Consider the following 27176-nt stretch of genomic DNA (forward strand, 5'->3'; position numbering starts at 1 on the left):
ATAATTAAATTTAGAAAATTTAATGATATTTTTAATGGCGATACTTGGAACATTCATCACCATTAAGCTTCTCATATAAATATAAAAAGTTAGGTTCATTTCGATCCATAAGATCCAAAGAGAGCAAGCACCTGGAGAGATTGCAAAGTGTTGCTCCCTACTATCATGCACAACTTTATCGTCCATGGCGCCCCTGGAATCAACCAGGTACTTCACTGCGTGGATGCTATTTTCCCTTGAAGCGGTGTCTGATAGAGAAAGTTTGCAACCATTATCATTTGCAACCATTTCCCCCATGTTGAAAGGGGTCTCATTCATTCATTCGTCTATGGAGATGTACTGCCAATTTCTGTGCTTTAAAAGAATTCAAGCTATTCCCGTTGTTACTGGTTTTGTCAACACCCTTCAATTTACTCTGGACGGAAATAATGTTCTTGGAAGGATTGGTCAAGAGTATCATCTAGGAAGGTGGCGGCGGATCAAAGAAGCTAGGAGGAGGAAAAAGATGCGATCCGTGTAGTCAATTAGGTTGATCTTAAATAGATGTAAATGCAGATAACTTATTTCGTATTTTTTTTCCAAAAATTTAAAAAATTATATTGAATTTCAAATCTAGAATTTTCCATTAAAAAAGCCAAAGTTTTTTAATTTGGAGGGAAGCTACAGCCTCTCAAGCCCACCCCCTGCCGACACCCTGGGATGTTCATATCTGCTCGTAGCTATTTTCTTAACCCGAAAATTCTTTTGTCTGGGTTACCACGTGATCATTTATGGTTTCTGTTTTTTTTAATATCCCGGTGGATAATTTTATTATTTTCATCTATTTATTCTGTGTTTCATTAGAACAAAACAAATTTCATTTACTATTTTCATCATGAACACTAATGTTGTTGTTTAAAGAAAAAAAGAAAAAACATGCTTATAACATTTTCTTCATTCGCCTTTAAATATAAAATGACTGTATAATTTATGCTAAACACTATTACTAGCTATCATATATATGTACTCTGCATTCATAGTATTTATCATTTATGTTTATCGTACATAAATTTGCAATCATGGATCATATATTACAACTACCCCTGCAATAAATTAGTTAATCTATATATATATATATATAATCAAGTTTGTGTGTGGTTCCTATAAGGGTGCCCGCACCGTTGAACCTAAAAGGCTGAAATTTTGCATGGGTGGTTCTTTTGAACCTGGTCAGGTGGGGCGCTGATTCTTTGGAAGGTCATGTAAGGGAGGAGGGGGCTATACCCAAACCACACAAAAACTGGTTTTTGGAGATCAAGAAGACTACATAGGGGCTGAAATTTTGTATGTGTGGTTCTTTTGAACCTGGTCAGGTGAGGTGCTGATTTTTTGGGAGGTCATATTAGGGACGAGGGGGCTAATTCTATAGCCAAAACTCACAAAAACTTTTTTTTGGGGGTCTACATAGATAGAGGTCTGAGTTATAAATCCAAAAGTGACTGCGTACTCAAAACACAAATATAAGAATATAGACGTTTTATAAATTAATGCAAAATCAAGAAAAAAAAAAAAGTTATGGGAAAATAGGAAATCGGTGAAAATTGCAATTTTTTTTTTTTTTTTTTTTTTTTTTTTCAGGTGCAAAAAAATGAATTTTCAATGGAGTACTGGATTGGTAGATTGTAAACACTTTGTAGAAATTAGTCTATAAGTTCGTTTTTATATAAATTTGACGCATAAAAATGGATGTTCCACTGAAAATTTTGTTATATTTTCTGAATAATTTTTCAAATTTTTTTCTTATCAAACGTCAATTTTTAATTGTTTTAAGAAGAAGTGTCATAAAACGAAACTTTTGATGGAATTAATGATAAGAAATGAGGAGATGCATTAGCTCTTGACAAATGCTAAATTAATCGTAGTTTAGGTTTCAAGATGTTTCTTCCAGAGTAATAGATTAATTTATTTTATTTCATGATACTATTATCAGTTTGCCTTGGATTAATTTAAGCATTTGTCGGTGGAATACTCAGTGGTGTTTTTATTGAAGGTCCTTATCTTGGAGGGTTGATTGATGGGGAGTTTTTAGTGTCAATTAGTTAGTACATAATTTTTGCAATTCTGGCAAAAATGAATCAGTCATCGAATGTTCATTTTTCGACGATAATATCTCCGTAACTTTATTGTTTTTGGAAGTACGAAATAATTATTAGTAGGTTATTGTTTCTCTTTCAAATTGACTTCTATTCTAAACAATTTTTTTCATGCATGCATTTTTTTTCTTGGTATGCTATTTGAGGTTTATAACACATTTAAAAAAGAAAAAGAAATCATACTAATACATATGTATTTGTGTTGAGACTCGGTCCAGTATCGATTTTTTTTCTTTCGGTTCAGTCTTTTCTAGATGGCTTTGGAACCATTTTTTTCGGTCTCATATATTATGAGAGACCTTATTTTTTTTTTCTAGATCAACTGTCATTCATTTTTTTCATAAAAAATCTCTAAAGTACACAATAAGCTCTAGAGCAAATACGGTATACATATAAGAGACAGTAGGATGTAAATTAATCCAATCTATCTCTGTTTAAACTGTGTATCGCGTCATTGTACTTGAAAAAACATACGATGTCATGTTATAAGCAATTTATCTGTAAAATCGGTCTTGACCGATTTTTTTTGGGACCGAACTAGACCGAATTTTTCCTTTGGACCAATCTGGACCGAATTTTTATGTGAGACCTGTATAGGCCGAGGTTTTTTGTTGGACAGAATGGATTTTATTGAACACTAATATGTATATTATCTAATTTATTATAATACACGCCCGCACCGAAGGCATTTAAACGTTTAGAAGAAATTACATTCACCATTGTCAATATTATTTCCCGCTCCCTCCTTGTTCCGAGCAACGCTGGGTAACCCTGCTAGTTTGGTATAATATATTGTATGTATATTAGTGGTAGCGCCTGGTATTGCTTGGAGTTTTTAGACTTTGGGGAAAAGAAATTTTTTGTTCAACAAATATAGAAGTTATCTCTCCAAGAAATCCGATCTGTAGCTCTCTGTTTTTCATTAAACCACTTGCACGAAGTTATTAGTAAATAATAATAACAGCTATAGGATTTTTTTTTTTAAAACATGATGTGATGGAAAATTAACCTTAGTAGAAAATTGCTTGCAGGAAAACTACTATCAATGGAAAATTGCCCATAATTATACTGTATATGTTGTGATTTGTCTACCAATCTATGGAACCTACCCATCTAAGGATTCGTTCATAGTATTCCCTACAGCTGAAGTCGTTAAACATATATTTTAAAGCCTTTAAAGCTGTAACTGTCCAAAAGTATTTGGAAAATTAGGAGGGGTTCTTTTAATTTATTGGTATTGGTAGTGATGAAAATCGTGTGTGTATAATGGGCATGTAAAAATAGAAAAAACAAATCCAAAAATCAACATGGTAACCCTGACATTTAAAAAAATGTTTTTGAGAAGATCAGTCACAATCCAGTGTGACAAGGGAAATAAGGAAATGAGCAAAATATTATAAAGAATTAATCGTATGTCGATCACCAATTCTACTCTGAATCCAACAAGGACTTTCTATTACAACTCGCAAGAAATCCTCAATGTGACTCTTTGTCTTTTATGAGCCCATACGAATGTTCAATCAGTTTTGAATATAATTGCATCTATTTAGGAAAGGTTGTTCACTACTCAATAATTAAATTGTAATGACGTCAGCAAAGGAAAATAAATTCTATATACATCACAAAGTATAATCGATTCTAGAGGCTTTTGATTTAGATTTAGTAGTTCCTTTTGAATGTTAATTCAATGATTTAATATTAGCTATATTATCCGCCATTAACAGGAGTAATTAGGCGGCGACAAATGGGCAAATTTTATAGAATAATATTAAAGATAACTTCGTATGAAATCCTCAGTTTTACACTCTGTAAAGAACACTAACAAGTTATTTTTTCATGTTTAAATATTCACTCCTCAAGTATGAAACAATAAAAACAGGAGCTTCAAAAAGAAAGTATAAAATGATGGAACAACGTAGCTCAATGGATATCGCGCCCGGAAGAACTCAATGTGTGTAGGGGCCCCCTGGTCATTCCTAGAGAAGTAAATATAATTTATGTATATGGACTTCAAAGAAGATTCCTAGGTCATTTGGAGTAAATCTAATACTATAATGTTTAATTATACTTAATTAGTGCAACTCCATCTGGCGAATGAAAGGAAAATTAACGCAAAAATAATAATAATATCGTGTGATCTGGGGGGAGTACTTTAATCACAAAAACGAGAGTGGAGCTTTAGTTACACACGCTCGTTGCTACAACTCATCTAAAATAACAATTCTTAGTTTGCATTTTAGTTAATTTAATAGTGATGCAAACAAGCTGGGTCTTAGCAAGCCGAAGCTTTCAGCTTGGTGGGGATGTTCACTTTTTTGCTGAAAGGCCCAAGCCAATAACTATAATGCATAATCCCTATTATTTGGATGTAGAAAGGGAAGCCATTTCTGCTGCAAGTATATTGGAGAAGGTTACACGTTAGAAATTTTGAATCCTTCCTAGAGTCACACATTTCATCTGCTAATGAGAATGATTAGGAAGAATCAAAAATGAGGATTGGATGTGTCACAAAGGGTTTCAAATGTTCCTTATTTAATTTCCCTCCATTTAGTTACATAATAACGAAGATACTTAGAGCGGACCTAATTAGGATCTATAAAGAGTATTAAGAAGAATGGTTTAATGTGTGTACCCAGTAATAAACTAAAGTGGGCACATTTATGGGGAACTTGTGGGTCACAACTTTAAAAACAGAGACGGTTGGTCATCCTGCTCTGAAAGCTATTGTCACCTCTCTATAATTATACTGATGGCCCGTGGAATAACATCTGGGACGTATAAATAGTCTCTAGATACACTGAGGATAGATGGAACCACATATACTGGCTCAACAATTATTATTTAGTCCTCTCTATTAGTCAAATTTTGAGAGGTTAAGACTCATATTTTTTTCTACCATTTTGTAGAATGTTGCAGAATGTTGTAGAATACTTAATTATTTGTCGATTGATATGAAAAACATTATCCTTGTTGCTATATCAGCGATTGCAAATTATCCAAATTTGTTATCCTAATAACCATTCAACTGTCGCAAATTTAAAAGCATTAAATCATCTTCAGGGATGAAGCTCATTTTTAGCTCAATGGATTTGTTAATTTTCAAAATATGCGTTATTGGTCAGACAACAATCCAAAGGTCTTTCAAGAGACATCATTGCATCCCGAAAATATGACTGTTTGGTATGGACTTCATACTGGAGGGATCATTGAACCATATTTTTTCGTTGATGATGATAATAGGCACGTTATTGTAAATGGAAATCGCTATCACACCATGATGACTGATGTTTTTTTTTGGCCTTAATTGCAATATATGGACTTGGCAAACACGTGGTTTTACCTGACTTGACACATAGCAAACGTTACAATTGATTTATTGTGAAACAAATTTGGTGAGCGTGTTATTTCGAGAGATGGGCCAGTTGATTGGCTGCCTCGATTGTGCAATTTAACGGCTTTAGATTATTTTCGTTGGGGTCATGTGAAGTCATTAGTCTACACCAATAAGCTGGCAACGTTAAAAGATCTCAGGGAAAATAGCAGACGCAAACTTGCTGCAATATCGATCAATTTATTGGAAAAAGTAGTGGAAAATTGGTTCAACGATTTGTCACGTCAATTTTGCGACTATGGCTTACTTAATATTAAAAAAGGGACTCCCTACGACTATCTTTTTTCATCAACTCTCAATCTCGACTGTCAAAAGAGAAAGGAACAATTTGAAAAAAAAAAAATCAAACAAAAAAAACATTTGTATTTTTCTTGTTAACAACTGTTAATTATTCTTTCAAGAATAGTTATTCATTAACAGATCTGGGCAGCGTACCAATATTTTTGCTTCCATACCATTTGTTCAGACTATGGTTTTTTATCATGTATATCCGTGCTGGACCAAATTATTCATTAGGAATTAAATATATTTTAGTAATTCATATTCAAAAAGACCTCAAATAACAAGTATACAATTTTATTTCTTCATTAATAAATAATATTAGAAATTGAGTAAAATATAAATAGAATGACATCAACATAATAATAAATAAAATATAACATCAAATAGATATATGCATTATAAATAGAAACGATGATTTAAAAAAAAATCATTGATTTATTTAAAATGTCAGTCTGTTACAATTATGTAATGTAAAATTAATTACAAATAGACAGGTAGTTTTTAAAGTAAATGTGCATGGTGCTGAGTCCAACAGTACCAATGGCATCCAAAATACAGGTTGGAGGATCCTTAATGATTTTGCTAATGGCTAGTGCTGGAGGATGCTCCCAGCTAGAGTTGAAATTAAATAGAAAATCATGTTAGCACCAACAGAAACACCCAAATATATCAACTACTTACAAATCTCCTGGAAGAGTTCCAAAGTGTTGCCAAACAAATCCATGGAGAAGTCCTTCTTTATAAATGAGTTGAACAGGGAAAAGATTTTCACAGGACTCCTCGGGATCATAATGAAGATTAAAATAATGCTTGCCCATGTTGATGAAACAAAGATGTTCGTTCCAAAAATCCTAAACAATACAAATATAACAATGATTTGACATTATAGTGAAAATTGTAAATTATAAGCATTTTCTAGCGTCTGAGTTTTTTTCCCCCTAAAGCTGTTTAGATATTGCGTCTATTTATTTTAAGTTGTTATTTTTTAAAACATTCTAATAGTGCCTAAAATTATTTACTACTCTAATTATAGTGGCACACTTACAGAGTCCTTCAAATTTTCTTCTATTAGAGGGATTTCCATCAAGTTCTTTTGGGAAATATCTTCTCCATTTTGGAAAATAAGTGTATATCCTGTTCCTTGGGTTTTGTATTGATAACGAGTTCTTCCAGTTGAGCAAATAATTTGTGGGTCCACGAAATAAGCCGTGGTTAGGAAAACATCTTTTCCATTAATAGTACTTGGCTGATACATTGATTTGTTGTGGAAGTTTACGTAGCCATTGTCCCAGGCAGCCTACGTCATAAATTTTATATAAATATATTTAAAAAAAATTGTATATATGTGGTCTTTTCAATACAAAAGCAAACTAAAATGACTTTTTTTCAAGATGGAGTCTGAATTCACCATTTGTATTCTGCAACTAATTGTAGTCGTCCGTTTCTATCAACAACTAATTATTCTGATTAATTTTTTAGAGACTGCACAAATTGCAAATTAAAGTAGTTAAAATGCATCGTCACAATGACTCAGAATTAAGAAGTGATAAACTATATAGTTGAAAGGCCTTATTGGGGCCAAATACAGTTGCATAAATAAAATGAGGGCCGTAAATACCGAGTTTAAATATAGAAAAATCATACCGATATGCTATGAAATGCTATAAATAATGCTCTTGTTGGAAGAGATCCCATTAAGATCCCACTCTGAATTTTGGATATGTTTAGAAACATATACTGATACGTATTCTACGAAAATTAAAACAAAATCGGGGTTGCTGCATGGCAGGGGCGCCATTTTGAAGGCGCACCAGAACCCCAAACTTTTATTTTTGATTAAAATAAGATTACGATCGAATATAAGTTAAAGTTTGTGTTCTCTTGCATCTTTCAACGTAATTTGTGTTAAAATCGAGCCACTATGAGCGGAATTATGGCCTTCTAAACAACACAGGTCTTACGCATCAGGACCAACTTGTGGCGGGCCTAGAACTACCCAGGTGAGTCACAGAACCCTAATATTTCACACACTGTCATATAGAAAAGCCAGCTCACCAAAAATGGGTGTGTACACTTGATGTGGAATGACCCAGCTAATGTTCATAGGTATTACGAAAAATCTGAATGCGGAGACTATTAGTGACTCAAGTACGTCTATGGTATGCATATGTTACGGACCATGTGGAAAATTGGTCAATGTGCAAATGCACGTTAGAGTGGGAAATGTGCAAAATGCCCGGGGAATCTATAACATTTCTAGTAGAGGGTGATCTATGACCATTTCAACTTCATTTACATTGTCAGATAAAAGGATTGCGAGTAATTTGAAATTGTTTTCCTTATCATAAAAATGCGTTAACTACTCACAATACGTATAAACATTGAAAAATATTTAAGAGTATCAAGTAAGCTCCAGGGACCAGTGGTTCACTTGCACAGCCTATGGGCTGGGTAAGTTATAGGATATTGAAAGGGGTCCTTGGGGATCAAGGCAGCGGTGGTGGTGGGTAATGCTACACCTTTTGGACCAGAGGTTCACTTGCACTAAGATATTAGAAAGGGTCCTTGATACTCAGGAAAGTGGTGGGGATAGATTTTGATCCCCCTTCTGGAGAAGCGGTTAACTAGCATAATCTGTGGGCTGGGGTGAATTATAATATATTTTCGAAGGGGTTGTTAATACTCAAGATAATGTTGGCGATAGGTTTTGGTCCACCTGCAAAACCTTTTGCCTGAGGCCGAGTTTTATAGCCTGAATAGAATAAAAAGATACTAGATCAGGGATGGCAAGCCTTTTAATATAATAGGCCGCATTGCGACTTGAAATATTTGAATGGGACACCGAATCTATTAAGAAAAAATAATAGGAAAATGTCTATATAAAAGAAAACCATTAAATACAAATTTATTCCAATTTATGACTAAATATAAATATAATTTTTCAAGGACAAACTGCTTAATAAAGCAAAACTGCCATCCTTTTGAGAGTCCGAGAAAAATTGAGGTACTGTCAAATATATTTCAATCTTTGTGCGTATTATGAGCGCTCTATGCACTTTGATATTGCAACAATTTTACTTCGAAATTCTACTTTAAGTTCAATGAAATTGTATGTTAACTAAATCCATAATGATCAAATTGCTTAGAATGAGTTGTTTAGTAATAATATATCTCAGAATAATTTTACCTGACATTGTAAAGGAATTTAAAATCCACATTGACCACTCTATTGGAAATTGTACAGATTGCCCGGGCATTTTGCAAAATGGCCGATTTTCCAGCCTGCTCGTAACATCTACATGATTTAAAAAAAATAAGGTGGGATTTTTTCCTGATCCTGAGTTTTTTTATTGGTTAAATCAGGACGACATACATATGAGTAGGGCTGTGATGATAAATCATTTGATATTCCTCTTACCTGATCCACAATACTTTGAATTCCAGCAATATATCCATTTACATCATAAATGAAAACAATGTTGGGGTGATCATAGTTTGGAATGTAACGACTCCCAGGGAACCTAAAATAATGATTAAATCCATAATGTAACTACTAAGGTTCAGAGTTATGTTACATACGCATTGATATCATTGCAGTCGCTGATCTTGATATATCCTTTGGATCTGGCTTGACGCTCTGTCCTAGGTTGACTCCAGAATCCATGGAAGGGAAGAAGACTAAAGGTTGTCCTGAGGGCGTGCCAGTTTTGAGACCCATAAACTGCACCCTGAAATTATATATCATTTATTTACAGAGACAATATAAAAAGTATTGAATATTTATTTCTTACCAGGGAGGCTAAAAAGACGAATATAAGCAGGAGTTTCATTATTCTGCACTTTTAATGAATCAAATGATGAATTGATATCGAGCAATCTTCCTTTTTATAAGGACACATTCTTATCAATCCAATACAAATCCAATCCAAATACATATTGAACTTATGAAATCGTGTAAACAAAGATAAATTTTTCCATCAGATAACACTATATAGTATATGGATATATCACTTTTTGCGACTAATATTTTGTTCTAAAGCTTCAAATCTGCCTTTCCTCAAGTTTCGTTATGGCCAGAGTCCCACAGATGATGCACGTATCAAACGATTTGAAAGATTTTGCAAACAGAGAGGGTATAATGTGTTTTTGGATGAGTAGAAATGATGTCTGGTCCAAAAAGTCAATCGGAAAACAACTGACCTGCTCATCAAAAGATGAGTCTTTTGATCAACAGACTCTGGTTTAATAGCGGATCCCACAAAGTTGGGGAGAGACTATTTAAGTAGAAAGAAAACCTTCCCTTGTTTTAAATCCTGGAAGGCCTCCATTTGAAGAAAAGTTGTTAAATTTACTATATTTTGAGTCTATGATTCATCTCAAATTTGAGGACAACTCTTCTAATATAATAAAGCTGATATTTGAAATAGACGGAGCTCCGATACACACCAGTATTCAAGGCTCAGAGTGGCAAAATCCCCAAAATACATTTTCTGGACAAGTCAATGTACATGTGCAGATAGGACGTTGTTCTGTCGCTGATCCAGACCTCTACAACTGAAGTAAAAAAGCTTGAGGGACAGAAAAGTCAACTTCCGGTAACATTTGACTAATATCCAAAATTGGTCACGGTTGAGAGAAACCACAAGAAGAAGTCGCCTGAAAAAGACGACTTGAAAACAGATTCTATTGGAGAATCCACGTCTTTTCAGACGTCGAATGAAAATGCTTGTTCCACTGTTCTGGACTTACACACCGAGATAGAAAATGCAAGGCTATTCTCCTTAGCCATTGACTCTTCCAATAAAAGTGCAACGTCATCTCCTGACTCAAATAAAATAGCTAAGGGTGTTTCCCGATCAACGAAGAACAATGACCAGAAATGTCAACTGGGTGAAAGTGAACAGAACCCCCAGCAGCCCATAAATGACACAGCATCCACAAACAGAATACCAGACCCTCTCGGGGTAGTAAAAAAACCCGCCATGGATATATTAATGGCTGCTTCACAGGGATAATAATAAGTGGATTATAAAAAGCAAGAAAACTCAATAATCAAATAAAGAGTTTGCAAATCTAATCATATCAATGTCAATTCGATTTCATTACAAAATGACATCACTTCTATTTTTTCTAAAACAAAAATAAAACTATTATAGAGAAATGCTTCGCCTTTCCCCCTACTTTTGATAAAGAACTCAGAATGCTTTCTTTTAACGTAAACTCTATGTCAACTCGTTTTAGAGTGATACAAATATTAAATTATTCAGAAGCACTCCCCTTTCCAGACAAAGTATGTTTAGTTGACACAAGACTAAGAGATCCTCAGACATTGGATTTTTTTATACCAGATTATCACACATTTATCTCATTTAATTCCCAAATGAGAAGAAATCATTCTTCCTCAGGGAAACTTCTTGTTAAAAAAAAAAAAAACTAACGAAAAACAATGAACCCCATTTACTAGGGCTGCAGAGTTTGTAGATAAAATGTCCAATTCCGACTACAGTATTTTGAATCTCATCGACTCCGTCTCCAATACACGTGTTTATTTATAAATGATATGCTTTATAGCCAATATAAACATACTATTGAGGCATCTGAGTCTATATATTTTAGATTTAATTTATAGCTATATTTGGAATATAAGATGTTTAACTAGATACACAATGGATCAAAATCTATCTATTACTAATATATATTCATAAATTTAAGAGAATAATCTGTATATTTTTAACCAAGGAACCACAATAACTCTAAAACATCTCATTCCAATGTCACACTTTTCTCTGATGACAACGACTATTCACGTGTCTAATTAATGAACAAACATGGCTAATGGTCATCATCCTCTACCCAATATAATGATTTAGACTTTAAAAGTGTTAGGGAATTGTCATTGTATGGACTATAAAGAACGTTGGAAATTTGTGAAGTAAACTTATAAATTAGTTAACTTAAGTTGTACTTTTCGAATACTCTGTTTAAGCCTTATATTATATATATGTTTTGTTTAGATGAATTGTAATATTTTTCGAAGGATGAGACGCTACAAATTTTCCGACTCCTTACTCAAACTCTACCAAAAATGGCAGCGATTCCGACTTAATAGCCCTAAAAAAGTTACTAGTATCGGATGTTGGAGGAAATTTTGTAGTAGTTGAAATAGAACTGTCTGGGATAAGAAGAGTAACTGTTTTCGTAATTTATGGTCCAAACAAAGACAGAGAAAGTTTTTTTCTTCTTCTGATGCTATTTCGCATGCCAAAACACATCTGGAAAGCATAAGCGTTATGGGAGATCTCAGCATAAGAACTGTACCCGAAAGAGACACAGAGGGATATGACGGATCCAAGAATGGGAAGAACAGGGATAATTTGGAAGAAAATATAAACAAATATAATCTAAACGACCTTGATCTTCAAAGGGACTAATCAAATGCAAGGTTTACTTTCACTATCTGTACAAAGAATAAAAAATGATAAAGAGTAGATGAGATTATATTCGTGTCTAATCTATAATATTAGAAACACTTCAGGAATTTAAAACATCCCAATATCACAAACCATTCACCCACCTATTTAGGCATCTATTACAACCAGGTCAAATCATAGAGTCCCAAATGTGTCCCAAAAATAAAATTTGACGTGTCGAATCAACTAGTACGTACTGAGACACTTAGAAATGAAAATTATTATCTGTAACTCAATCCATCTTTGAGTTCTAAGGTTCTTTTCATGATGAATTTGATCGAAAATCATTTTGAAGACCCTTGCAGTTTAGAGTGTAGTTTGTAAACCACAGGATTGAGGAATGTAGTAGAATATATATTATATGATAGCTTAACAACTAAATTATTTTATAATTTAGTTGTTAAGCTCTAATTATATATCCTAATGAAATTGGGGGTCTTTTTTTACAAGCCTGTTTTTTTGGAATGGATTATCTGAATAATGGATTTTCTTTTCTTCAGCTATTGTTAATATTATTTAACTCCTGCAAGAGTGAACATTCTTTCCTGCTTTCAAATTATATTCAAACCCTCATAGAGCATTTCTGTGTCCTCACTAAAGACGGAGACTAACCTTAAGGATTTGTTGCATAGTTATAATTGCCCTTGTTGGACTCAGAGTAGAATTGGGGATGTTCATCGGAGTAATTCTAGCAAATGTCCTTGTCTATATCCTTTTCCCTCCCCTTGTCACAGCTAATAGTAGCGGATCGAATGAAACGTCATGACAGCTAAGCTTTCTCCAAAATCATTTTTCAAATTGTCATGCTTAGCATGTGGATTGTCAGTTTCTTTTTCTGAGATGCCCAAAATACACACGATTTTCATCAGTAGTTGTAAGCCTCATCATCTCCTTCTCCTAGCACTCTACAAATATCCCATCCCTATTTGAAGGTAAATTCAAATAAAAGTTAGGAATATGTATATGTAAAAGGAAAAAGTTAATATTATTGAAGTATTGCATTGAATTTCCATATTTTCTAAAGCTTTTATGTATGTTTTCTTCTTGTATGCTAATATCTAATGCACTTTTCCCCATTTTATACTTGATATATTGTAGGTATAGAATATATATTCATTTATATTTCTTTAATAGTCAAGATTAAATATTCTAATTTTTTAACTTATAATACCCTCTGATTTTTTCCTTACAAGGAATCATTTAATTTTTTTTTAAATGGGTATATTTTCATAAAATAGCCTAGATTTGCCCGATGTGGCTTAAGCCAAAGAGGGAGAGGGATTTAACATTGACAATCAAGTCTTGAGTTACAGTTACTACAATTGTTAGGCTCGTAAGAAGAGGAAATATTTCTATAAGCCGGATAGAGGAAATCGAAGGAAGATACTTCTAACTTGATCATCCATATGCAAAAGATGTTTTTATTCTGAACTCCACACTCCACGAGGGACTACGGCATAAAATTTCATCCGAGGAAAACTGCGAGGCATCGTAAGAGAGCAGAGTTGACCCTTTCCTTGTAAATGGTATTCCAAGATTGTAAAAATGGAGAGATCCATTCACGATGAGGAGGAAATTTCATTAGTGCAAATATAATTAGTAATTACTTTATTGGAATTAGGGCCCATATTATACTTTGATATTAACTATTATTATTTATTACGACGTATGGCGTCTTTATCATTACATTAAAATAGTAAATATCAATAAGATAATGTATTAAAGAATTATAACGTAGAACGTTCTACAAATTAAAATGAGAAATGAAACGATATAGAAGTTATTAATAGACAATAAAACAAATAGATGCAAGAAGTAATTATGAATTGCTCAATGTCCGTAGGTTCACGCCCCGGTCGTTCCTAGAGAAGGAAATATACTTCAAGGAAGATTCCTAGGTTTTGATGGAGTAAATGTAGTACTATAATATTTACTTATACTTAATCAGTGCAACTCCATCTAACCAATGAATGGAACATTAAAAAAATAACTAACTAAATTACTAGCGACATTATACATAACAAAATAAAAGGAGACGTTTTTATACAGAAATAAGTATACTTATAGCCAGAATAGAATATGCATTAAAGACACAAAACTATCGAGAAAAGAGAGGTACATTTATCTTTGAGAGTTTAAAATCATCTTTTACTTGTTTTCCAATGACAAAAGAGGCACACAAGTAATAATGAAATATAGGGTTCAAGTTATATAGTTATCCATGTTTGAATTGATATCAATGTGATTCAGATAAGTTATTTCTGTGTTATATACATCAAGGAAACTGAAGGACTCTTATCAATGACATAGTTTTTTTAGAGTAAGAAACGAAGCCAAGTTGACTTCAGGATTACAATACGGGGGCAGTGGATGAAGGATGATGAATCTTTTTGTTCCTCAATGGATCTTTCAGTCGATTATTCTGTCTTTTTGTGGAACTCATCCGTTCTTTTAGAAGTATACAATTATTCCGTAGAAGATTTAGAGAAATTTATGTATTTTTGAGTATAGGGGGAATGATTCACGAGATTATAAATCACTATCCCAGACCTTGATGGGAAGTAGCATCTACAATACGAACGATCTCTCAATTAAAGAAGATGAGATCAATCCAGTGAGGCACATAGAGACGAGATTCCTTGATCAGAAGATGAATAGAGGATCAGAAAGGGTGTGACTAGGTTATCCAAAGGAAAGAATATAAACTCCTAGATAAAATGGGTAGTTGCAGATCCAATTAATTGCAATCCGGGCAGGTGCGGAACTTTTTTCGTAAGGTATTTGACTAATAACATTAATTATATTCAGGCTTGTTGATTGGAGTTCTATCTGATGTGCAATCAATTGCAATATGGCAATATCATATCGCTGATCGCAGTATTGCAATCGGTCCTGACCTTTATCTTGCAACAGAAATAGCAAAAAATTGCGATCCGATCAATTTGTGCAAAATTACAACTCATCTAATAGTGTTGTAGTTTTCGAGATCGGTTTTGTCCTGAGACAGCTCTCGAGACTGCTTTTTGATGGTTCTCGGTCTCAAAACATCAAAATCTTGGTATTGGGTATATTACACTCGGTCTTGGTCTCAAACTAAAAAATATTGGTCTTGTTCTCGGTCTTGATTTTCCTCTCAAACTTTATAACTTCGGTCTTGACTTGTCTCGATCCTTATATATGTCGTGGGAACTGATTTCGGCCGATATTTATAAATAACAGTGCCAGTAGCGAATGTTTGTTCTCCAAGGCCAAGCAGATCCTGAGAAGAACTAGACAGAGGCCAAGAGACGACAAGTTATAGAAGCATCTCCTGTTAATGTCAAATAATGAGCTTGGCGAGAATTGATGTATGTAGATATTTTGTCATAGTAAAATATTTGTAAATAAATACATTTGAACAAGTTTATATAGATCGTGTATTTAAGTTAAAAAGGTAAATTCCTGAGTAGATTCGATTGTATTAAATACCTGATTGAGCGGGTTTCGGAGTTATAATTGTAAGTCCTTGTTGGACTCAAAGTAGAGTTGGGGTCGACATGTCAAATTCTTCGTTTATTTTCTTCTCCCCCTCCTACCTTGTCAGAGCTGATTGTAGCTGATATCCTTCGTAAATTCTTCAGATTGTCAGGGTTACCACTTTGATTTTCCTGTCAGGGTTACCACCTTGATTTTCGGTTCCTTTCTTTTTAAAAGTCCATTCTACTGCTAATATTTATTCTTCAAATGTAATATGAATTGATATAAGTTACGTGTGAGGTTCTTCATGAAAACGGAAGAACATTATTAAATAAAAATTTACCTGTTAGTTGGTGCCTAATTACTCTGGTCAATGCCGAGTAAGACGGTTTTTTTCCACCCTACGATCTTTACCCAAGACAAAATTTCCACACGTTTTCCACAGATTGAGTAATCCCACGGCGAGTTTTCCTGACACTATAATGCATATTTCTCAAATTTCTGACATAAGTTGTGATAATCAAACACGTTAAATATACTTTACTCTCTTAGTTTGATTGATGTGGCTTAATGTTAACCCGTTATAGTCTTTTAAATAAGTATACTAATTGATTTTTTTTTTTTTTTAACGATCATTTTGTCTTTTTAACTGCAATGCAATTTGCACACCATTAAAGGATTAATCAGAATAATGGACGATAATTAATCTGTCGAAATTGAAAGTTGACATTTTGTTGACTATTATAACTAATAAATTATGGAACAATGTTGTAGGTTTTTATATTATCTAAGGAAAAACCAATTTAGTGAATCATTCACAAAAAAATAAAAGTAATACTAACACATTTTTATCTTTGCAAAAAAGTTTGTTGGGTTTGTTAGTTCCCAGGATTACGAAAAAAGTTACTGATTGACTTTTATCAAACTTGGAATGGAGATTATTATTGATGGTCACATTAAAAAGCCATTAAATTTTGAGTGGTTTAATTCAAAGGTCAAGGTAATAAAAGAGGTAGAAAATGCATGATCAACCATTATTTTTGAATAAATTGAGATACATAAATAAATTTAATTTTAAGCGTTGGTTTTCCACATTATACTAGTTAACAAATTTTTGCACTTGGATGAAGATGTTGTGTTCATGACTGGGTTAACCTCGAAAAGTATAAAGATAGCCCAAAATGTATGCATTTATGACTTACATAGTGCAGTATTTTATATATGTTTTATGAAAAGAGCACACGTATCAATCTTTTTTCTTTTTCTTATCGATGAATTTAGTTTTTTCTTTACACAGATCCCTTCTTTATATAAATGTAAATGAATAGGAATTATTATATTCATAGCATAAGGATACTTTAAACATACTTTAACAGGGATCCCTGTACACATACTCAATGCTGCATCCACACACCTCAAAAACACTTTGGAAAATTTAATTTTTGGTTCCAGAGCATAACTTAAGCGAATGACCTTTTTTACCGCATGAATAACTTTTGGTTTTTATATCCATAATTTTTCAAAAATTCCTTGATTTGCGGGTTGACTACAGCCCTTCCCTCCTACAGCATTGTTGTTTCTTAGATCCCACATATGATTATTATATACATCAGGGAACATTATATACAGTGTACCCTATATCTGTTGCTACATAAACACACATGTGTGATATTTATTAATACGGCTACATTCTTAATTTTTATGATATACATCAAGGAGCACTGTATAGAGTGCACCCTTTTTTAAACGCTCGATGCTACATGCGTAACGCCTACAAAATCTACATTGTTATGTTTTTAATGAAAAATATCTTCATTTGGTTCAAAGTTTTATACATTCATACAGATTAACTTTCCTTTATTAATATGGTTAACATTTTACTAATCGGAATAATTTACATAGCATTACTAAACAAAGTTTCTTATAATATATTGTAACAAAATTTACTTTTTATTTTTAATTAAAAAAAAGAAACATCAACAAAGTAATAAAAAAATTAATTAGGTTTAGTAACATACTGAAAAGATTATCACGTTGCACTCTGTTAATTATTTACTGTAAGTGACTATTTGATTTACCAAACTTTAGCAATTTGTATCTTGGCATGTTCACTTTTAAAGTAGTTCACTTGTGAGTGCAAATTTGTTCGCTTATCTTTAATGTAGGCGTAACTCTGGTAGTATTGCCGGTCACAATACGGGTTCAAGAGTAATTCTCACGGTTTTATTCATAAATATATTCGGGTTTTTTAATTATTGTTCTGGAATAAATGAGGTACTTTTACATTCAATTTCAATAGACAAACCTAAATTATAAATAACATTATTTATTTGAATTCTTAAACTAATTGACAAACCAAAAGCATGGACGATACACCACTATTTTGTGTCTGCATGCGTCCGTGGAACGGAGAAACTTATACAAGTATATATGAAAGTTGTTTGACTATACATATGTACATTTTATTTTTCAGATCGTTTTCCTTGAATCTCACGTTCAGTTGTTGTTTGGTGAACCATTTCTTACCTCTTGAAGAAAGAAAAAACAGAATAAGATAATCAATTCATCAAACCATAGGAAAATATGCCTTTTTGGAAGCGCAATAAAGAAACAATTAATGGTCATTCCAAGGAAAAGATTAATTATAAATCACGCTTAGAGCACAAACAATATCTTGTAAGTAATTATTTATTATATACATAAATTTAAATAGATATGGGTGACTCCAATAGAAATTTACAATCATTTTTGCCTGTTTCAAAAATATTTGGGACACTTAGCCCAATTGCACAATACCTATACATGAGTTTTGAAATCCTTTATTTAAGCAGTTTGACCATTTTGAGGCTCAAAAACTTCATAGAGACTTAAATGAATTGGATTCTCCTTCTATTGTCACATGCAACCTTTCATCCGGAAAGAAAGGGGATCAAAATCCGTTGGTAGCTAATTTTTCCGAACTATGGAATTATTATTAATTAACTACTTCCCAGCCTTTTTTTTTAAATCTCTCTGCTCTTTTTTACCATTCATCAGAAGTCCTAAGTAAAGAAGGTAACTGTGTTACCTCATTAACATAAAAATACCCAGTGTATTTTGATGTCAGCTGTTGATTCCCTAATCTCACTTGATATACCATGACTATTTCATAGTTTATTCTTTTTTTCTAAATACACTATGTAATAATTTATACCATACGTATGCTACGTTTCCAAAAGAACAGAAATACAATTTCTTGCACGGAAACGCCACTGAGCCCTCCCGTATACTGCTCTAGTATTAAACAACCCATGGTATTTGGAAGAGGCGTAAATGCTTTGTCAATTGTCGGCGGTTGATTTTAACCTTGATATTATCCCTGCCGTGGTGTTAAACAACCCATGGTCTAGGGGTTTATTTTGAAGTTATATAGAGGGCCTAAATACTTATTGCCATTAGACAAAACGAGTTTTTGGGCGAGGTATTGTGATTTTGTTCGTAAATAAAGGGAAATATTCCATTATGCAATTTACCACGCTGGGAATTTTCTTCAGGGCAAATGTCTTAGAACTAGCAAATTGTCCCTAGAACCATAAAATGTACTGTATATTTTTGTGTTTGCGAGGTATCGCAGAGTAAATAGAAATAATGCGAATTTCGTACGTATGACCCTCCAGTGTTGCAAACGTATTGTTTCATTGAAATAGTCTAAAAATAACACATGATTTCTAAAAAAAATCATTCAATAGTTTTATTGTCCAAAAATAATATCATTGCAATGTAATTACACATGATAATATTATATTTGCAATGAAATAACTTACAGTCATATTGTTTACAGTGATGTTACTTCACGATGATATTAGGCACAACAATTTTGTCTCACAATGATATGTACATTACGATATTCCTCCACCCTTTTTACCCCAGTCATTTTACAGTAAACCATTATGGTCTATTACTCATAAACGTAAAAAACATGGTCAAAGTTTTCAATAACATAAGTACTAGGATTTTTTTTTTTCCTAAATAGAAAATATCCTAAATGTTTTGCAAACTACAATCCCAAAAGTCTTTGAGACTCAAACCTCAGAGCCGGATTGAGTTACAGGTAATTAAACTTCATTTTTGATCCGTAATTTGAGGAAAATGGTATGAAAAAACATTTGAGCGTAAATTTCTGATGAAATACTCCCAAATAAATTAATAATACTCATCAATGAACAAATATGTTCCCTTACTGTTTTCGGAAGAGAAAGCCCCTTTCGTTCAAAATCAAACTTCCATGGGAAAATGCCCTTTCAACTTGATAAACAAATTCAAATTAGAGTGTTTTTGGAGATATTGCCATAATTTTTATTTTATTTGTAATTTGTTCTTATTTAAGGCACAAGAAAGCCCAGAGCCTTTCTATGATTTAATTGATTGTGGGTTGAAGTCTGTTCCCTCTGGCGTTTATTCATGGATCAAAGTATCAAGAAAGCACGCTCTTCTACTCCAAGTAATACATTGAAAGCCTAATATTTTTGTTATCACTTATATAATTTTTTTATTAGGAAAACGAACTTTCGAGTTTATCTGGTGGAGGGTATTTATCAGAATTATCAGAAAATCTAGTAATACTAGATTTGCACTCAAATTGTTTTGAAAAACTCCCTGAAGAGCTTGGACTTCTTAAAAATCTACAAGTACAATACAATTAATGTTTCGTTATATCTTAATCAATTTTTTTAACTCCAATTTTCACTCTCCTTACTTTTTAGAAACTTAATCTCCATCATAATCGATTAAAACGACTTCCGGACTCAATAGGGCAATTAAAAAGACTTGATACACTTAACATATCACACAATTCCCTCAAGCAGCTTCCAAGTTCTATTGGGGAATGTAGTAGATTAAAATCAATCGAACTTCAAGAAAATCCTAAATTACTTTCACTGCCAAAGGAAATTTGTTTTGCTAGAGGGATTGAGACTCTTATTCTGGATGAGGATCGAATCACATATCCTTCAAAAGAAGTTATTTATGGTGGAATAGAAGCTATTATGAAATTTTTTAGTCAAGGTACTGAGAGTCAGCAAGTATTTGTGAAGGCTTTGAGTCATTCAGCATTAAATACCTCAAACCTAAACAGCTCAAAATTTGATGAACTTTAGCAAATACGTTTTTATTGCAATCACTGGTTTATTTGGATATGCATCCCTAAATCAGAGTATATATCTGAAATGGTGAAACCTATCTAAAAAAGTTACATTCCCAACTTATTTTTATATTATCTCGTTTTGGGTCCATGACCTCAAAATTTCCAACCTTTGACCTTGAATTTGACCTCGAGGATCAAGTTGTAGTTTGATCAAATTAAATCCATTCTTTAGCTCTGAATGTCATTATTAATGAACAGCGTATCTGTGGAGGACTCATTTTTAACAACGAGGGGTTGGAGTAAAAGCTTAGCACGTCATATTAAAAAAAGAATGGAAGGATAAAAAACATGAATTTGACTTTCGATGAGGCTTACACAAGGAACGTAGTTTGCCAAAGCTCAGCGTGACACATCAAGGAAGAATAGGGGTGAAAATTTCTTCCATGTTAATACTCTTGGTACTCTTGCTAGTCTACAATAAATGTCAGGATAAACTTGATAGTTATTTCTTTAATTTTGGAGATATTTCGAATTAGTAATAAATAGCAGTCTATCAGCTCACACCTCAGCAGCTGTAGTCCCCCATTTTTTTGGAAATAAGGGTCGAGATCCCCGCTTGCAATCTCACACACATTTACTCTTATGTCATCCATCACCATGTCATGGATTTTATCAAGGATTTTTGGAGTAGTAACATCAAGAAGGCCTCCAGAACGTTCAACGTCACTTGTGCCCATAAAGCCACTCTGAAATTTTTGAAACAACTAATAAACTGTTCTAATCGAAGGTGCTGAGTCCCCTTAATGTTTATCAGGCTTATTTTTAGTCTCCTGAGGCGTTTTCCCTTTCAGAAAGTAATGTTCAATCAACACAGAAAAATTATTGTTATCACCTTTTGTTTTGAGATTCAAACGAATGCCAAACTGAAAGGAATAGACTGATCTGGCTAAAAGTGTGTGTGTGTTCTTCCAAGAGATGCTACTAACTAAACATTACCCCAATATGTGCCAGTCCGTACTTTTCAAACGATCCTCGTATACTAAATTAATTATTTATCAACATTTATTTCATCAAATTTACATAAAAATTAATTAATTTCTAATTCAAATCGAAATATCTCCAAAACCAATTTATTATCATCTCCCTTTTTACATAAATTGTGGATGACACTCAGAGCTAAAAAATGAATCCAATTTGATTTAGAAGGTCAAAGTTCATAATATAAGATTAAGACTTTCTAAGTTTCCCTTTCATAAAAATCGCTCTCATTTTTTTTATCAATCATCTTGCTAACATTACTAGAGTTGGGATTAAATGGATGAATTCGTACTGAATAACTATCACAGTTCAGTTTTTTTGGTCAAGTAAAACATAAAACAAAAAAGACCACGATGCAAACGAAACAAACCAATTGATAGAAAATAATAGAAATGTTTTCATGAATACAGATACAGGGGCGTTTGCAGGAGCTGCAGCACAAACCCCCAAAAAGTCGATTTTACAAGAAAATTTAATATTTAATTTTTTTTTTCAAAAAATTAAATATTTAAAATTTAATTTAACTTTTCAAAAAAAAAAAAAATGATATTGAACAATTTGATATTTGAACCTATTAATAAATTTTTATATTATTTTTTGTATCTTATATTTATAGAATGTGCAAATCTACAGCTATTTTTCAAAAATTTAATTTTTTTAAAACTTGAAAAATCATTTAACTTTTCAAAAAAAAAAAAAATTATTGAACTTTTCGATTTTTTTTTCAAAAATATTTAATTTAATTTTTCAAGTTTTAAAAAAATTAAATTTTTGAGAAAGAGCTGTAGATTTTTGTGTTATTTTTCCAAAAAATTATTATTTGAAATTTCATTTAATTTTTCAAAACATGTCAAAAAAATTGAAATTTGATTTAGTTGTTCAAATTTTTTGTGAACAGCTGTTGGCTGTAGATTCTTGAATTTTCTTTTTTTATTTAAAATGTTTTTTTGAACTATATATTTTAATTTAGAAAAAAATAAATTTTTAATAATCCAAGCCTAACCCCCCTCAAAAAAAAAAAAAAAGAATCCTGCGGACGCCCCCTGGATACATGCAATTATTTGTAAAATATCGGATTGGATAAAATCTACATGTATACTAAATTTCATTAAATTCTGAGTCGTTTGATAGAATTTTTTTAGATATTTTAACCTATTTATAATTTTTTTACATAATTTTTTGTATCTTATATTTATAGAATGTGATATTGAGTACATACCCTCCTCTGAGTACACTCCTCCTCCTCTGGAGAACAGCAATGGAGCTCATCATCCTATTATAGGGTATCCCTATGATTCCATTATTGAAGGGAATTTAAAACTCATCGAGAAGCAAAAGGTTCTTTAATTTTAACTGATTCTAAAGCAATGTTATTACAATTAGAAATCTAAAAAGAGACAAAATCATTTGGAAGTTGGTCAATTCTTCGTACTATTTAATTATTTTTGAGTAATAGTTGATATCTATTCACAGACGAATAATAAATCATTCGTATCCAAAAAAAGAAGGAAATTCTACATCTGACAACCAAATACAATGTACATTTTTGTATTTCTGAGCTCGGCGATACCTAAATAATACAAAAATATTCAGTATATTTTTTTGTCAGCTGTTTGATTTTTTTTTTACTTCTTTTCCCCTTATGAATCCTCTGAGCGTTGAATTACAATTAGTTCAACTATTGAATAATAATATCCATATTTTGAAAGAACTGGCTAGCTACCAATTGATTTTCGGCCTCTTTTCAGTTTCTTTTCTGACGAAAGGTTGCGTGATATAATTAAGGTAACTACGTGTGCAATGCAACTGTTTATAGAGATGTCGCTCTAAGCACGTTTGTGGATAAATAGAGATTCCACTTTCGATATAGAGATATGTTTTTCTTAAAATAGGATTAAGCTTTTTAAGATCCGTAAAAGTTCCAGTACTCGAATCCGGTTGAGGTCTCAGAACATTTTGGGGATTTCTGAAAAATTTCTTCGCTGGGGGAGAATTCCGGAGACCCATTTTTGGTTTACAAGTTAAATTACCATAGCCGAGTAGTTCGGATTCGAATCCACACGACCTGTCCTATCCCTAGCTAGAACCACTACAAGTTACAAATATTGATCACGTGGTCTTTGTTTCACTACTTTGCTTTAAAGTTTTAGTTCTAGTAATGGAAATGGTAATTATTCTGACGGCCGTTAGGCTATTTTTTATTATCAGGATTATAGCTATGAAATGAAAGATACATTTGAATTAAAACGATAGTGAATGAATTTTTTAGGAAATTAAAATAACCTTCATTATTAATGATTATTCTGATAACTTCAAAATAATTTAGATAAACCAAAAACAGAGATTCATAAATCGATTGAGTTAATTCAATTCTGTTTCATTTTAAAAATAATCAACTAATTAAAAAAAAGCCTGAAGGATGGTACTACATCTATCATGCGTGTATGTAAAGGTATAAATTAGTGTTGGATGTGTTTAAAAAGAGTGTAGTCCTATGAGTCCGGTCCTAATAAAATTAGTCTGTGATCTTAGGATTTCAAAAATCTACAGTTGTTCGCAACAAATATAATTTTTGGGAATAAGAAATCAAAAATCCACAGCTATTCCTATGAAATTAAATTTTTTGGAAAAAAAAATCAAAACTCAACACTTGTTTATAAAAATTTTTAATTTTTCTTGGGGAAAAATTCCAAAAATCCGCAACTGTTTAGAAAAAATTTAAATTTTTGGGAAAAAAATTCAAATATTAAATTATCTAGTGAAAAACAAACATTCCTTAATTTTTTAGGGGGCCTACATTCCACCCCCTACGGCTGCCATTTTTATTGGTTTTATGGAAAATACAACATCCAAAATGACGTAGTAATTACTAACTATGCCATTAGATCCCTGAAGTTTCATCATAAGTTATCACCTCTTTGATGGAGACGAGACAATATAGACTTGAAGTTAAAAGTAGAATATGTGTGACTAAAACCTTTGACCTATAATTGATTATTTTTTTAGTTATTAAGTTCTTCAATTTTAGCTAGTAGTGGAAAAAATAAAAAAGATAGGACTCAAAAACCAATGTATCGGTCCTTAGGATAGTTGAATCGTTAAAAATACCGGATTGATAAAAAAAGGGTGAAGGGGGGGATAGGACCGATTCAACACTTGTGCAAAAAAATCTTCTCTCGATATCATTTATATATATATAGTTCGGTCTAGCCATTCTGAGGACCTGCCCTATTATTCTTTGGGAACGGTCCTTAAGACTGTCAGTTCTAGAATTGATTAAAAAAAACGAAGAAATCAAGTTGAGTGACGTCATCAATTACTGAACTTTACAAGTTGTAGGACTGATATGCGGCTCTGGACCGATACTGAACTAGACTGCAGTCTTTAGTACTAAAGAAGTACATACACAACACTATTTATGCACTTAGGGGTGAACACGTAAGATAAATGTGGTCAGCCCCCTAAGTTAGTCAAAAAAAAGAAAAGAATGGTTGTTCCATGTAACGAGGAGTATTCCTTCAGTATATCAACTATTATATGTAAGGTATACAATTCTTATTTTCTCTTCTCTAGGAAGTAAAAAACAAACAAATTAAAGCGTTAGAAAAAGTCATTTTAGATTCACAAGAGCGGGAAAAGAACATAGCAGAGAATAGAGAAACCAATCGAAAAAAGTTAATTGAGTCTATGGTAGCTGAAGATGCAAAGAGAGATGAGAAAATTGCAATGCTCCACTCTCTAAAAGAACAAGAAAAGTCCACGCTCAATAAGTCCCTTCAAAATGCTGAAAACTGTACGGATTTTCTTATTACTGAGTTAGTAAAAACAATGAACAAGGATCGTGTGAATCCACAAAAGTTTTTAGAGGAAATGGAGGCGGAGAAGAGAGAAATGGAGGAATTGTTTACGATCAAGGCGGGGGAAGTGGAACGTTTAAGGCAAATGGATGTTTTGTGTAAGATTGATTTCATTTTTAGACTAATTTTTAGATTATGGATAACCGGAAATATTTTGTACAATGTATAGTTTAAGGAGAGTTCACAATACTTAAATCATCATAGAAGAATACTTTAGCTGATTTGTTTACCATAGCTAAAAAAAAGGGACTTGTGTTAGGCAAAAAGTAAGTTTAGAAATTAAAAAAGGAAAAACAGTTGTTGCGTGTGCTCTTTCTTCTTTTTTGTTGATTATTTAATAGGTCATGGGCGTGTAAACATCTCTTTCTAAAAGAAGAATTATCGGCAGTCTTTGGTGTAAATTGATTTTAAAATATATAATAAAGCAAATAAATATAGGAATTTAAATATAAGTATAATATTTTCCCTCCACTAATGATAAGGATAAAGGAAAATTCTTAATTCAGTAATAGAAATGTATCTCTTTACCTTCTCCAATAAGTACATATAATTATCACTCCCCACGAGTAAAGCCACATTCTTACTCTGCGTCTTTATGAGTACCTGCACCTGTACCTGAATAGCTGTTTTTATCAATCGTTAATTTTTAAATGTTCTCTTAAAAACTTGTGACTATTGAGAGATGTAGTGATAACCATAAATGAAAAAATATGATAATGAGGGCTTTTTGTCGTTGCTACCTGAATAGGTATTTTCTTATTTAAAAAAGCTCCCATCATTAATATTTTATTCTTGAAGAGTATATCAGTATAATAACCATTAGTATGTGAAAAACAAAGAGTCACTCTTGACTTGAAATTTTCGGTAGACTCGGGACTTGATCTTAAAGTTCAAGTCGGACTCGCCCTGAAATTTCAGCGAGTTTACAGCCCTGATCACTAAAACCACTACCTTTTAAAAAAATTAGCTATGTGGTCTTCATTTCACCACTTGGCTTATAGCTTTGGCTAAAAGGAAGAATTAACCTGCAAAAACTAGTACTGGGGACAACGTATGGCCTTTTTTTTCATATTAGTTACGATAAATTTAGTATGATGAACTTTTCTTGAATAAATACGAAGTATTAAATAGATGCGAGTCTTCCATGAAAAATTAACACATGTTCCATTTTTTTCAATCTGATTTGAGTCAAATTTTGTATGTCAACTAGCCTATTATTGGGATGCTCAAAAATGGCATTTCAGATCTGTAGCTCAATCTAGTTTTGAGCTCCTTTTAATGATGGATTTACTCAAAAATATTCACAAAGACCCTTGTTTTTTTGGATTGTAGTTTGTAAAGCACTCATTTAATGGATTTATGTAAGATGTCATTTCATAACTATTAAGTTATGCAACAAAATATCTTACACGATTGTTTTTTATGCTC

At 32.4% G+C, this 27176-nt stretch overlaps 2 protein-coding genes across 3 annotated transcripts in view; one reads left to right on the plus strand and one right to left on the minus strand.

Moving 5' to 3' along the window:
- LOC121123912 (E3 ubiquitin-protein ligase LRSAM1) overlaps positions 1–27176 on the plus strand; it is a 52909-nt gene that overhangs the window by 19308 nt on the left and 6425 nt on the right. For both annotated transcript variants that reach the window (XM_040718973.2, XM_071890834.1), the window contains 6 exons: positions 18205–18407; positions 20098–20211; positions 20267–20398; positions 20474–20774; positions 23090–23229; positions 25465–25846. In XM_040718973.2, coding sequence (XP_040574907.1) covers positions 18315–18407; positions 20098–20211; positions 20267–20398; positions 20474–20774; positions 23090–23229; positions 25465–25846 — 1162 coding nt within the window. In that variant the 5' untranslated portion in view covers positions 18205–18314. The remainder of the gene's footprint in view (positions 1–18204; positions 18408–20097; positions 20212–20266; positions 20399–20473; positions 20775–23089; positions 23230–25464; positions 25847–27176) is intronic.
- On the minus strand, positions 6084–9715 carry LOC121123916 (uncharacterized). The gene is made up of 6 exons (XM_040718976.2): positions 9597–9715; positions 9385–9533; positions 9224–9326; positions 6851–7102; positions 6487–6656; positions 6084–6417 (listed from the first exon to the last, which is right to left on the minus strand). Exons 1-6 carry the CDS (start codon positions 9633–9635, stop codon positions 6282–6284), a joined length of 849 nt encoding a protein of 282 aa, XP_040574910.1. The 5' UTR covers positions 9636–9715; the 3' UTR covers positions 6084–6281.

The sequence above is a fragment of the Lepeophtheirus salmonis genome, chromosome 9 (assembly GCF_016086655.4).
Source record: "Lepeophtheirus salmonis chromosome 9, UVic_Lsal_1.4, whole genome shotgun sequence".
Classification (NCBI taxonomy): Eukaryota; Metazoa; Arthropoda; class Copepoda; order Siphonostomatoida; family Caligidae; genus Lepeophtheirus; species Lepeophtheirus salmonis.

Bases quoted from the DNA above. Each gene is read 5' to 3' on its own strand.
- LOC121123916 (XM_040718976.2), bottom strand. From the start codon at position 9,635: ATGAAACTCCTGCTTATATTCGTCTTTTTAGCCTCCCTG. The intron at 9,534-9,596 runs GTAAGAAATAAA...ATATAATTTCAG, and splicing joins TCGTCTTTTTAGCCTCCCTG to GGTGCAGTTTATGGGTCTCA. The intron at 6,657-6,850 runs GTAAGTGTGCCA...TGTATTGTTTAG, and splicing joins AAGAAAATTTGAAGGACTCT to GATTTTTGGAACGAACATCT.